The 12,885-nt window shown below is 45.9% G+C and overlaps 2 protein-coding genes and 1 long non-coding RNA gene across 3 annotated transcripts; 2 read left to right on the forward strand and 1 right to left on the reverse strand.

Moving 5' to 3' along the window:
- Positions 1 to 229: 229 nt before the first annotated feature.
- Positions 230 to 3,982, reverse strand: MRPL9 (mitochondrial ribosomal protein L9). Its single transcript, XM_002759942.7, has 7 exons — positions 3,806 to 3,982; positions 3,472 to 3,628; positions 2,574 to 2,698; positions 2,308 to 2,358; positions 1,656 to 1,757; positions 1,053 to 1,136; positions 230 to 755 (listed from the first exon to the last, which is right to left on the reverse strand). The coding sequence occupies exons 1-7, from the start codon at positions 3,956 to 3,958 to the stop codon at positions 621 to 623; spliced, it is 807 nt and encodes a 268-aa protein (XP_002759988.2). The 5' UTR covers positions 3,959 to 3,982; the 3' UTR covers positions 230 to 620.
- Positions 3,935 to 7,058, forward strand: LOC144580215 (uncharacterized). The gene is made up of 3 exons (XR_013529358.1): positions 3,935 to 4,006; positions 5,900 to 5,999; positions 6,927 to 7,058. It is a non-coding gene; the product is annotated as an uncharacterized LOC144580215 (long non-coding RNA).
- Positions 7,059 to 7,528: 470 nt separating this feature from the next.
- On the forward strand, positions 7,529 to 10,686 carry OAZ3 (ornithine decarboxylase antizyme 3). The gene is given in 5 exon segments (NM_001290218.1): positions 7,529 to 7,758; positions 8,044 to 8,180; positions 8,897 to 9,072; positions 9,538 to 9,623; positions 10,435 to 10,686. Coding segments are annotated over 5 exon segments (708 nt in total). The 5' UTR covers positions 7,529 to 7,591; the 3' UTR covers positions 10,578 to 10,686.
- Positions 10,687 to 12,885: the final 2,199 nt, after the last annotated feature.

Genomic DNA, 12,885 nt, shown 5'->3' on the forward strand with positions numbered 1-12,885 from the left:
GCATCCATTGTGCTTATTCATACTGATGACTACATTAATATATCTAAGAAGAGTAAGTGTTAAGACCAAACACATCAACTTGTTCAGCACAATTTGTTCAACCACAGTAACTGTGGGATGCAGCCTAAGATATTCTCTTCTCTACTTTTTGGCAGCAAACTTCTGTGGCCCAAGGAAACATCTCACTCGGATGTCCTGTTCCGTCCAACACCAGTAAACAACACCTAAAAAGGACATAATCTCTTTATTTCTGCTTGGGATAGAAATGTTCAGTTTGGATCATGAGAATGAGGCAAGTACTGGAGACAATGGCTGGCTCTTCTGTTTGTCCCAATAAACTCCACTGGAGGAAGAAGCTAAACGGGATCTGGACGGTTTTGGTCTATTGTACGCAGCTTCTCCAGTCTACAGCCTGGGACTTCTGGAACCAGACTGCCCCAGTGATGACAGTTAGGGATGGCAAAATGAAGAATTCAACATATGTACGCAGTGTGGTCTGCTGTCTTCAGGTGTTCTCTAAAATTCTGTATTTGGTCAGAGCTGGAGTGAGATCAGGGTGCTTGCCCATTTCTGTGCCACCGCTCCTGATTCTGCTTTGCCGCCTTGGAGGAAAAGTAGGTTTAGATCTTCTGGGGGCCAGTGGGGGTCATGCCCTTGGCAGCTTGCTGGGCTAACCAGTACTTGTATCTTTTGGTCTTGGGCCTCTCAAAGTTCACCACAGACATAGGCACTCTCACAGTATCAAGCCCATTTACCTGTATACAAAACAATTGGGATTCTTAGAGATCAATCAGGTAGGGAAAATTTAACACCACCTAATCCCAGCTTTTCACCCTGACTCTTCTCCCAGTCAGAAAAAGGAGAGCTAGGTGCGGTGGCTAACACCTGTAGTCCCAGTTACTTGGGAGGCACAGATGGGAGAATCACTTGAACCCAGGAGTTTGAATCCAGCCTGGGCAATAAAGCAAAACCCTGTCATGGGAAAGAAAAAGGAAAAAAGGAAAAAGGGGGGGGGGGCAAAAGAAATAAAAGAAAGCATACAAAACACTCACCGTCACCTCACACCAGTACTCGCCCCACCGTGTGATAGGCTCTTCTGGTAACTTTAATGTATGTGGGGCGACCACAACACCCAGCTGCAAACAACAACAATTCTCAGTTCAAAAGGACTCTGTTTTCATGGCTGCCACTCTAGGTAAACTCGGCAAGAGGGTTACAGAATTTCCTGTACAGACAAATAAAACTGGGGTGTCTACTCTGGCTGATTCCATGGGAGAGGAGGGTATAGACGTTCATAGATGGTAGTAGAGAAATGCAGTTCTGATCTCTTAGGGAGGTGGATTTACAAAGAGAAACAGGCCTTGAAGCCAAAACCACTTCATCCACAAAAGTAACAATTCTCCAGTGAGTCACAAATCCCCAGCATTTCCCTAGGTAGTCAGGAAATAATTGGAAACCACCACCTTCTCCTACCAGTCTTCAAAGTCTATGTGAAACCCTTAGTCCTTAACCATTGCCCTCCCATACTCCTGCAAATTAACCAAGAATACTTTCCCTAACCACACCACCATTTCCTAACAAAGGTATCAATCCTGGGCCTCCTTCCCAGAGGTAGCTTCTACCTCGGGGGTAGAGTGGTTTCTGGGGACACTCACATTCTTGAAGAAGTGGCGGGCAACAATTTCAGGGTTCAGTTCCCATTTGACATTGTTCTTCATCCCTACCTCCAGGTGACAGCTTTTAAGAAATTTCACTGTCTGAAAGGAATTATGAGTTAGAGTCAAAGGAGAGGAAATACGTCAGCAAGAGTCACAAGGTATGGGAGCGGAGCACAGTGGCTCATGCCTGCAATCCCAGCACTTTGGGAGGCCAAGGCGAGTGGATCAATTCAACCCAGGAATTTGAGACCAGTCTGGCCAAATGGCAAAACCCCTTCTCTACCAAAAGTACAAAAATTATGTGGGCATGGTGGTGGGCGCCTGTACTGATTATCTTTTCATGTGTCTGTGTTCTCTCCAACTTGTATGTTAATATCTTTGAAGGCAGAGCCCTTATCTCAGACTATGCCGTGGGTTCCCTGATGCCCAGATTGGGATTTCCCGCGGTACTCCAGGGCACTTCACCCAACGCATCAGGGATCTCCCAAGAGGTTTCCATACCCGGTTTTACGGGGCAGCCACAACACTTCCCCTTTCTCCCACTCTTGTGTCTGCAATCGGGAGACCTCAAGGGAATCAGGAAGACTCCCAGGGTGAGGTTGATAAATCTTGAAAGTGACCAATAAATACTTTTTACGTTTCTACTCACCGCCTCACCTGCCTTGGTCTGGATCTTCTCTAATTTTCCTTCTTGTCTCAGCTAGAAAAGAAAGTTAAAGATGAAAAGCAGTAAAAGAAAAATGAGCCCATGTTAAATAGTATCAAACTATTCCTATGCTGGGCATTGGCTGGGCTTCTGGATTCCTGTTCTTCTAATTCCTATTTCATTTTCAAGTTAAATATCAAAGGGAAGGAAGCTGTGAGAGAAAAGAAGTTTTATTTCTCCAAGTCTCCCTGTCCTTCCTTTGAGCTCACCGATTTCTCCTCTTCAAACAGCTGCTTGTTTTCAGGAGATGCGTATACAGCCAGTCCCTGAGGAAGGAGTCGATTCCGGCCAAAATATTTCTTCACTGAGACCAGGTCACCCCGGACTCCAAGATCTGTCAGTGAGAACAGAGACAGGGGATCAGAACTATCTGGGAGTCCCTAAAGAAAAGATGATAAAAGAGAGAAGCACCTCTTGCTTTCTCACAGTGCTTATTTTTCCTAAAAGAAATGCTAATTCATATTCACTAGAAACAAGATTTAAGACACTACTAATCAGTTTATTTAGGACTTGATGTATAAATTTAAGATCCCCTGTATAGAGGGAGGAGTTGTCCCATGAGAGGATTTCAGTAACTGTGGCACAAATTGTCAGGCCCTTCTCCTCACACACTTAATGAGGTTGCTGCCTTTATGTTTTTTTTTTGAGACGGAGTTTCGCTCTGGAGTGCAATGGCGCGATCTCGGCTCACCGCAACCTCCGCCTCCTGGGTTCAGGCAATTCTCCTGCCTCAGCCTCCTGAGTATCTGGGATTACAGGCATGCACCACCATGCCCAGCTAATTTTTTGTATTTTTAGTAGAGACGGGGTTTCACCATTTTGACCAGGATGGTCTCGATCTCTTGACCTCGTGATCCACCCGCCTCGGCCTCCCAAAGTGCTGGGATCACAGGCTTGAGCCACCGCGCCCGGCCGCCTTTATGTTTTAATTTTCGATGCTGGAGGCCAATGTCACAATCACAGTTTTTTATGGCTTCCTCTTCTCACATATAAAGCTGATTATTTCCACAAAGAAAAAGCAAGGCAAATAGTTTAGGGGAATGGGCAGGAAAAAGCTGATGCCAAACCCGACCAGCTTGAGAGGAAGCGCCTCGGCCCGGGCCTTACTCTCCACGGACTGCGTGAGGATGAGCTCCAGGTTTTCTTTGGGACGATGCTTAGTGTCCTCCACCAGCTTATAGACTCGGTGTCGCCGGTGCAGGCGCGGCTTCCGGCCCTCCCCGGCCAGCGGTACCTTCCACCAGCGCTCCACGATGACCGTGTCCTGGTGGCCAGGAAAGCGACGGTGTACTAGCCGCCACAAGGAACACCCTCTCCCTCCACCACTGCCACCAGCCCCTCAAGGAAAGCCCGCCACCCCCACGTCGGGACCTCCAGGTGGCAATGCACCCCCCCAAACCATACTCGATCATATCTACCTCCTACCGCAGATAGCCCTTACCCGATTTTGAGAGAGGCTGAAGTCGCGCTCCAGGCCAGGGGTGTCCCCTTCATGTCGCGGCCGCAGTAGCTCCCGGAGGCCTCCCCGCAGCAGCCGCTCTGCGCCCGCCCGCAGCAGAGCTCCGCCCGGGGCCGTGACAATGGGTGCCGCCATGTTCGCAGGCACAGAAAGAAACGTGAGGGAGGACCCCGGCGTCAGGAGGTAGGAAAGGCCCCGCCAGGGCTGTCTGCGGCGCGCCGGCGCGGCTTTGGTCTGTCCCGAGACGGGGGATGGGGAGCGGGCGGGGCCTGATGAATGAGTGTTAGGTGGACTGACGCCAGAAAAGACGCTTTTCCTCTTTATAGTGTGGGCTTCGCTTTAGCTCTAGCTGCTGTCTGAGACATTTCTGACGTTCTGTGACGACAGGATAATGATGGGAGAATGACGCTCTCACTTTTTGCTTCAAATCTACCTAAAAGTGTCAAGGATGGGATTCCTTGGAAAACTGTGCCAGCTCCAGGAAGAGCCCTAACCCTTAATCATTACACAGCAATATTTAAGCTAAAAAAGGAGAATTCGAAATCACAAGCTATGTAAGCCATAAAAAAACGCAACTATGGTAGGGACCCGACAGTACCCTCCGGGAAGGGTCTCAGTAATGGACAGAAGACCATAAAAACTGGATGAAAGGCGGCCCATTTGGCAGACAATATGGAAAGACTCGTCTTAAACATTCTGACCAGGCCTCCTTCCTCCTAAATACTCTTTACTTGGCCTCCAGGACACCGGTCTTCTTCAATGTCCTTTGCCGATTTCTCCTTTTCTCCCGGCTTCTTAGAATGCGCCCCCCACCGCCCCCCGCCCCGGGACCGTTTTTGGACGGACCCTTACCCTTCTCAGTATATATTCGCTGTTGATCTCATCCAGTCTCGTGGTTACAATACCATTTATATGCCAATGACTCCCAAATTTCTAGTTCTATCCTAGACATCTCCCAAACTCAAGTATTCAAATGCTTGTCATTTTCCTCTTATGTGTCTAAAGGACACCTCAGTTAACACGTCCCAAACTTAACTCATTTATTTATGCCCCCTCCCCAAAAACTGCCGTTATCTGCAGCCTTTGTCGTCTCAGCTGATAGAAACTCCATTGTTTCCATTCTTGGACTGACCTTAACTCTTTTCTCTCATACTCCATCAGGAAATCCTGTGGTTCTATTTACCTTTAAACTACAGATAGTCCCTGATTGGATTTACAGTTTTTGAGTTTGTGATGGTGTGAAAGTCATGTACATTTAGTAGGACATCAATAAGTGACACGAAATACTCAATATTTTTTTTTTTTGAGATGGAGTTTGGCTCGTTACCCAGGCTGGAGTGCAATGGCGCGATCTCGGCTCACCTCAACCTCCGCCTCCTGGATTCAGGCAATTCTCCTGCCTCAGCCTCCTGAGTAGCTGGAATTACAGGCACGCGCCACCATGCCCAGCTAATTTTTTTTTTTTTTTTTTTTTCTTTTTTTAGTAGAGACGGGGTTTCACCATGTTGACCAGGATGGTCTCAATCTCCTGACCTCGTGATCCACCCGCCTCAGCCTCCCAAAGTGCTGGGATTACAGGTGTGAGCCACCGCGCCCAGCCTCAATACTTTATTATAAAATAGGCTTTGTGTTAGATGATTTTACCCCCTGTCAGCTAAGTTGTCTGAGCATGTTTAAGGTTGACTAGGCTAAGCTATGGTGTTTGCATAAGGTCTTTCAGGCCGACTGACTGTGCCACAGACAGCATGGTAACCTCTGTGACCTGCACATACACTCCAGATGAGTTCCTGGAACTAGAAAGTCTGAAGTAACTGGAAAACCACAAAAGGAGAAGAAATGATCAACCCCTGTGGTGCCTAATTAACTTTGAGACATTCTTCTATTGTTCCTTATTCCCGCCTCAACTGAGAAGGCAACTGGACTTTATAACCGACCTTGGTCAACCTCATGACTCCAGACCCTACGACCCCCTCCCAGCTTGTGACAACTGCCCTGAACTGTAACTTTATAACTTTCCACTGCTTACCTCAAACCTATAAAACCAACTCATCCCACCGCCCTGTGCTCTCTTTTCAGATTCAGCCCACCTGCACCTTGGTGAATAAACAGCAATGTTGCTCACAGAAAGCCTGTTCAGAGGTGGTGTCTTCATTCAGAGCGCACATTTAACAGTTTGGTAGGTGTATTATATGCATTTTCAACTTATGATACTTTCAACATATGATGGGTTTATCAGGCCATAACCTACTGTAAGTCAAGGAGCAAGTGTATGTCCAGAATCCAACCACTTGTCACCATCACCAATGCTCTACCCTGGAATAAGACACCACTTTCTCCTGGATTACTGCAATTGTCCCCTAAAAGATCTCCCTTAACTCTATGGCTTATTTATAGCAGCCAGAATGACCTTTTTAAAGCCTCAGTCAGATCATGTCATTCTGCCACCCAAAACCTTATAATGACTTCCTTTACTCAGGGTAAAAGAAAAAGGCCATCAAAAAGATCTATAAGGCCATATGCAATCTGACCCCATTAGCTCCTTCTCTATAGTTTACACTGCTTCACTCACAGTGGCCCTCCTTGTTTCTTGAAAACACCAGGCACATTTCGTGCTCCGGACTTCTCCATTAGCTGCTTTCGCATTGGATGCTGTTATCCTCAGACGCTTGCTTGGTTAACAACTTCATACCCTCCAAGTGTTTAATTAAATGCCACTTTTTTTTCAGTGGGGGATCATCCTATTTGTTACTGTAACCCTACCCATCCCCTTCACACTGCTGATCTTCCTTTATCTTGCTCTGTTCCGCCCACCCCACAGCAGTTACCTTCTAACACACTAAATAATTTACTGTTTATTTTCTGTTTGTCCTCTTTTAGAAGACTTGTCCCATAGGGCAGGGATTTGTTTTGTTCATTGATGTATCTCAAGCACCTAGAATAGTGTCTGGCTCACAGACCCTCAATAAATATTTGCTGAATCGATAAATATGCAAATGTCTCAAACTGGCAGCCCCAGAACCAAATTTTCCTTAGTTTTTATCAACAATTTTTCTAGTAGTTGACATTTTTAAAAGTTGCATTTACTACAAAATTGTCTTTCCAGATTCTGTTGAACAATCCAATACAGCACCATACATTCTGCATTCCTGCATAGAACTGGATGGAACTGTGTTGTCTGGACTTCTTTGAGACAAGGTGTGAGCTTTCCCATTTTGCTACAGCCTCACATTGCAACTCCACTAATTTCCATAGACTGTTTAGGTTCCTGAAGGCATTTAGTTTGGAATTCTTATCCTACAAGGGTTCAACAATCTGTAGCAACCCTGGGTTATTAAGGACAGGAATGGTAATAAAAATACTCAAATGGTAGGAGCTGGGAACCAACTAATCAGGTCACCACTGGATCAGAGCCTTGGACGACTCCTGCAGCGTCAGATACCAATTCTTTAGTTGCTGGATTTTAGGGGAAGGGGAGTGTCCCCAGAGGAGCAGGCTGGGTAGGCACAAGTGCTCAGGCAGGGCTGTTTGCCAACCAGTATAGAAGTCTTCAAGTCCTATTTTTTATTCATACAGCCATAATGTGCATGCTAGTTGAATAAAAGATTAAGATAGGGTACAAGAGCAGCAGTGGAGTCCTGAGGTGACATAAGGGCTGACCCTCTGTCCATGTCATAGTGCCAGCGGGGTCACAATGACACCAGGCTGCCTAAATCTCTGTCACCCACCTCTGAACCTCACTTTGCCACAGGGAGGCATTGAACTGAAAAACTGCCTCGTAACAGGTGTCGCCCCTCCGTCTACTCCCTTTCTTATATCAAGAGGGGAAAAACACGAAACTGCCTCTACCCAATCTGGTCACCATACGCCTATTACCTTTACTGTTACAAGTACCGGATCACCCTCCGGGAGAAGATGCTGCCTTGTTGTTATAAAAGGTACTTGTTTTCATCTCTATTTGTAGTTGATTATATAAAATGTAAGGAAAAAGTAAAAGAATTTGAAAGAATTTCCCAAATGGCAAGAAATAACAGCGGAATAGCGGGTGGAAAGCTGGCATGAAACCTTTATAGTTTTTCCATCCAGTTGGCCCAGAACATAGAAACAGGCTGGACAACAGAAAATACAGAAGGTCGTACTAGAGCCTGGTCCTGTGTATCTAGAAGTTATGTCTTCCCACCTCCATTCCAACATAAACTCATTTGGGTCTCTTTCCCAACCAGCATCACTTATAAGGAAGAGGAGGACCTGACACTCAAGCCCCGTTCCTGCCTCCAGTGCTCCTGAGTCCCCAGTAGGCCTCCAGGTGGGCAGAAGCACCGAGCAGAGTAACCACAACCAGCTTAAAGAACTGTATTCGGTAAGTGGACTGTGAACTGGTGCTGTGACAGGGCAGCCTTTTGCTTGCTGTAATACCTTGCAGAGGGACATCAGCAAGTTGAAAGATGAATTATAGACAGAGGTAGATGGGACCTTGGAATGCATGTGTAAAAGCTGTTTGTTATACGGACAAGGATTCTGGCCCACAGGCTGTAAATCAAGGTCATACAGGTGGTAGTGAAAATCAGGACAGGAAAAGAGGGAGTGGGGACAAAGGTAGAACAAACTCTATGGGACTTCTGGGACATAAAGCTGTTCAGACGCTAAGCAGGACCTGGAATCCAGAACCTGCCCGCATATCATATTGCAATAACAAGTCTGGTTGTAACGACGTCATTTTAAATAGAAGACTTTAGAGAAAACCCATATAATGAAAAAAGTGGAAATTATCAGTGAGAAAGGAAGCACATTATAAAGCTTTGTTTTAATCCTAAGCTCTCTGATGTAAACATTTCTAAGTTCCTAAATGGTTACAGTACTCCTGAAGTCAGCAGGCAGTAATACTGCCTTAACTGGACTGTTTGAGATAGAGAACTCTATAATAGGCACAGGCTATTCGTTCCTAGGACTAAGGGATATTATTGCATCTTTAAGATCTTGGCTCCCTCCATCAATGCCCACCTTGCTTCAACAGACACACCCAAATCTTCCTGAAGTCTAATTTAAAGTAGATGAGCATTTTTACTCCTTTTCCAGGTTGGAAACTTGACGGTGCTAGCTACAGACCCCCTGCTCCACCAGGACCCAGTACAGTTAGACTTTCACTTCCGCCTCACTTCCCAGACCTCTGCTCATTGGCACGGCCTTCTCTGTGACCATCGACTCTTCCTGGATATCCCGTATCGGGCCTTGAATCAAGGCAACCGAGAAAGGTGACTGACCCTGGATGGGAGAATGGGGAGGGAAGGATAGGGGATTTCACCCATCTTATCGTGTCACAGTACATAGGGCTGATTCTGGAACTGGATATAAGCAATCTATTCACTTGGCATGCAGATAAGCCTGTGAACTGAGCCAGGATCTGGGGTTCAAGGGATAAGAGTCCATGGGAAGTTGAACTCAGATCCAGAAATAGTTGAATAACGGGAAGTGCTTTCTAGCTGCTCATCTCGGTAGTCCTTTCTCCCCATATCCTATCTGTGGCTTACATCAGGGGTGTGCAATCTCTTGGCTTCAGAGAAAAATCTACCAAAACTAGTTTAGCAACTTTCATTCCCAGCTTGGGTGGGTGGAGGGTAGAAAATGACCAATAAGATTTTTTTTCTGCTCCAAGCAGGTGTCTTTCTGGATTCTGAGTTGGCCAAACATTTCCTTAACTGTTTTTCTGTGGCTCTTAGTTTGACCGCAACGCTGGAGTTTGTGGAAGAGAAGACAAACGTGGACTCAGTGTTTGTGAACTTCCAGAATGATCGCAATGACAGAGGTGGGGAATCTGCTGTTATTCCTTGCTCTTCAAGCTGAGGCAGCTGGATCGCTCCTATTCCTTTATAGGAGACCCTCTTCCCCCACTCATCTTTAAATATGCACCCTTGGGCGTTTCAGGGATTCTTCCCACCCACCACAAAGGAAGTTAAAGTGCCTAGCATTCTTTTCCATTAAGTTACAATTGAACTCTCAAGAAGCCCCTGCAGGGGGTGTTAGAGGCCAGACTAAAGGAGCACTGTTGAAATTAAAAAGAATCCATTCAAGGGATGTGGTCGGCAAGACAAAATGGATCTCAAATACATTGAGCACCTGCAACATGAAAGGGTCAGACATAAGGCAAAGGGAACGGAACGTATTGAAGCAGATGCCAGGAGCATGTTACAGAAACTATAGCCTCTCGCCTCAAGGAGTTCAAAGTCTGTTGGACACAAGACAAGGGATGAATAACCATTCATAAGTAATAGATACTATTTCAGAGCTTATTATGCCATCATTGTATTAGTATATCGACTTCACTAATCTCTAGTGTTAAGCACTTCATGAACATCTCATTTAATCTTAAATTCTGTGAGGAAGGACGGTTCTATATTTGTAAATGGAAAATTTTATAAATGGAAAACTGAAGTTCTGAGGGGCTACATGTGTTAAAACCAGGGTTAGAGCTTAAGTCTGTTAGACTACAGCATATCCTATGAGCTTGCACTACACTGCTTCCCAGGGCCACTCCCTAGTGGAAGAAATCAAATCTGGGGACATGTATGTACTGAGTTTTAAAGCACGTTCTAATCGTTTGTTCTATTCTTCCACAGGTGCCCTGCTGCGGGCCTTCAGCTACATGGGCTTTGAGGTGGTCAGACCAGGTCACCCTGCCCTCCCTCCCTGGGACAATGTCATCTTTATGGTGTATCCCCTTGAAAGGGATGTTGGCCACCTGCCCAGTGAGCCTCCCTGAACATGCTTATTCCAACACTTTGAGGGGCAGGAAGCCTTGACTCATGGGAATCAGGGGCCTGGGATGTGATTCCGGACACCTTCCATCCTAGGAATAAAGGGCAGTGCAATCATCAAGTGTTCACTGTTTCTTGGGGGGATAATAGGGTTGGCTGGAGTGGGACATACACCTTACAAAGCTGAATTCACTGAAAAGATCACAGAAGACTTGAACTAGAGAGGGAAAGTACCCAAGGATTTTCGGTTCCCTTCGGCTTGCTCCATGCCCCAAACCATTTCCCCATTTATTCTAACCATTTACTGAGCACTAATCAGTGAACTCCCTGGTTCAGAAAGACTAAGCTTTGTTGGGCTGTTTTTATCCATATATTTCATTCAGTAGAGGTGCTGTAGATGTGGAGAAAACCACATAGAATGCACATTAGATCCCTTGGCTTTGGCCCAAGGTGGGGATCTCAAAAGACAATAATAGGTAACATAGGGCATTCCAGGCAGCAGGAAAAGTACTGGGCTGTACTGACAGAATGGGATGTAAACAGGCAAGACTTAAAGGCATATTAAAGACATTCATACATAGTAAAGTGCAGGTAGGAATGAGACATTCCTCATTTTCCAGGTTAGGAAGTCTTACGAATGATTATATCAGGGACCTCTATCCTTAAGAGTAAAGGCTCCCTAAGGAACTAAGGAAACTGGGGACTAAATAGCCCCATGACCCTGTATGGTAGCACCAAGTCCAGGGCTGAGCATGCTTCAACATCTGAAACATCAATGACTGGAAGCCCCTTAAAGACTCCTCTAAGACTACATCAGCTACTCACCAGGGCTGTTCCTTCACTAGAGCCTTTCTGCTAATTGGTACTGAGATTTTTCTATTTTCCTTTTTTGGAGACAGCGTCTTGCTTTGTCACACAGGCTGGAGTACAGTGGCACAGTCTCAGCTCACTCACTGCAACCTCTGCTTCCCCGGGCTCAAGCGATCCTTCCACCTCAGCCTCTCGAGTAGCTGGGACCACAGGCACACATCACCACCCCTGGCTCATTTTTCTGTATTTTTAGTAGAAATGGGAGTTTCACCATGGTGCCAGACAGGTCTGCCTCAGCCTCCCAAAGTGTTAGGATTACAGGCGTGAGCTACCAGTGCCTGGCTAATACTGAGATTTTTCTGAGAAAATAAATCTTGAGAATTGTGGTTTTGAGAAAATTTCCATGTAGTATACAGGTAGAGCTCACTAATCCCCAAATTAAAAAAAAAAAAACAACAAAAAAAACCCTTATGTACTAATATTAAGTTTTCTAGTTTATCTTGCTTTATCCTTTTTTTTTTTGAGACGGAGTTTTGCTCGTTACCCAGGCTGGAGTGCAGTGGCGTGATCTCGGCTCACTGCAACCTCAGCCTCCTGGGTTCAGGCAATTCTCCTGCCTCAGCCTCCTGAGTAGCTGGGATTACGGGCACACACCACCATGCCCAGCTAATTTTTTGTATTTTTAGTAGAGACGGGGTTTCACCATGTTGACCAGGTCGATCTCTTGACCTCGTGATCCACCCGCCTCGGCCTCCCAAAGTGCTGGAATTACAGGCGTGAGCCACCGCGCCCGGCTATCTTGCTTTATCCTTAAAAAAAGTTCATTTCACTTGCCATTTTTCTATCATCCACATTACTATTCATTTATATTTATTTTCAAGTACCTCAAAGTACTTCAGGGCTCTCCCTGAAGCCTCGCAGTACTGTTAGACATGGAGAGATGCTGTAAGGAAACACGTTAAAATTCTGTAAAGTTTTCAGTGGAGAGCTCTTCCTTAAAGATTCCTCCAAGACTACATGAGCTACTCACCAGAGCTGCTCCTAGAATACTGGTTTCTAGAATCTTAATCTGGGCCTTTTCTTTTGAATAGTATAGGTGGGGTCTTATTCACATAGCCTAAACCTAAATTGGTTCTGGTTCTTAGTGAATAATTTTTTGCTCTGTTGACCAGGCTGGAGGTGCAGTGGTGTGATCTGGGCTCACTGCAACCTCTGCTTCCCAAGTTCAAGTGTTCTCGTGCCTCAGCCTCCCAAGTAGCTGGGATTATAGGTGCCTGCCACCGTGCCTGGCTAATTTTTGTATTTTTAATAGAGATGGGGTTTTACCATGTTGGGCTCAAGTGATCCGCCTGCCTCGGCCTCCCAAAGTGCTGGGATTACAGGTCTGAGCTACCATTCCTGGCCAGTAAATAATTATTTCTGAAGTGACTTTAGGGAAAGAATATAAATGTCTACATGGGAGGGAGGGACACTTGTTTCATAGATGGGCCCCTTTCTGCGAGG

The sequence above is a fragment of the Callithrix jacchus genome, chromosome 18, assembly GCF_049354715.1.
Source record: "Callithrix jacchus isolate 240 chromosome 18, calJac240_pri, whole genome shotgun sequence".
Lineage (NCBI taxonomy): Eukaryota > Metazoa > Chordata > Mammalia > Primates > Cebidae > Callithrix > Callithrix jacchus.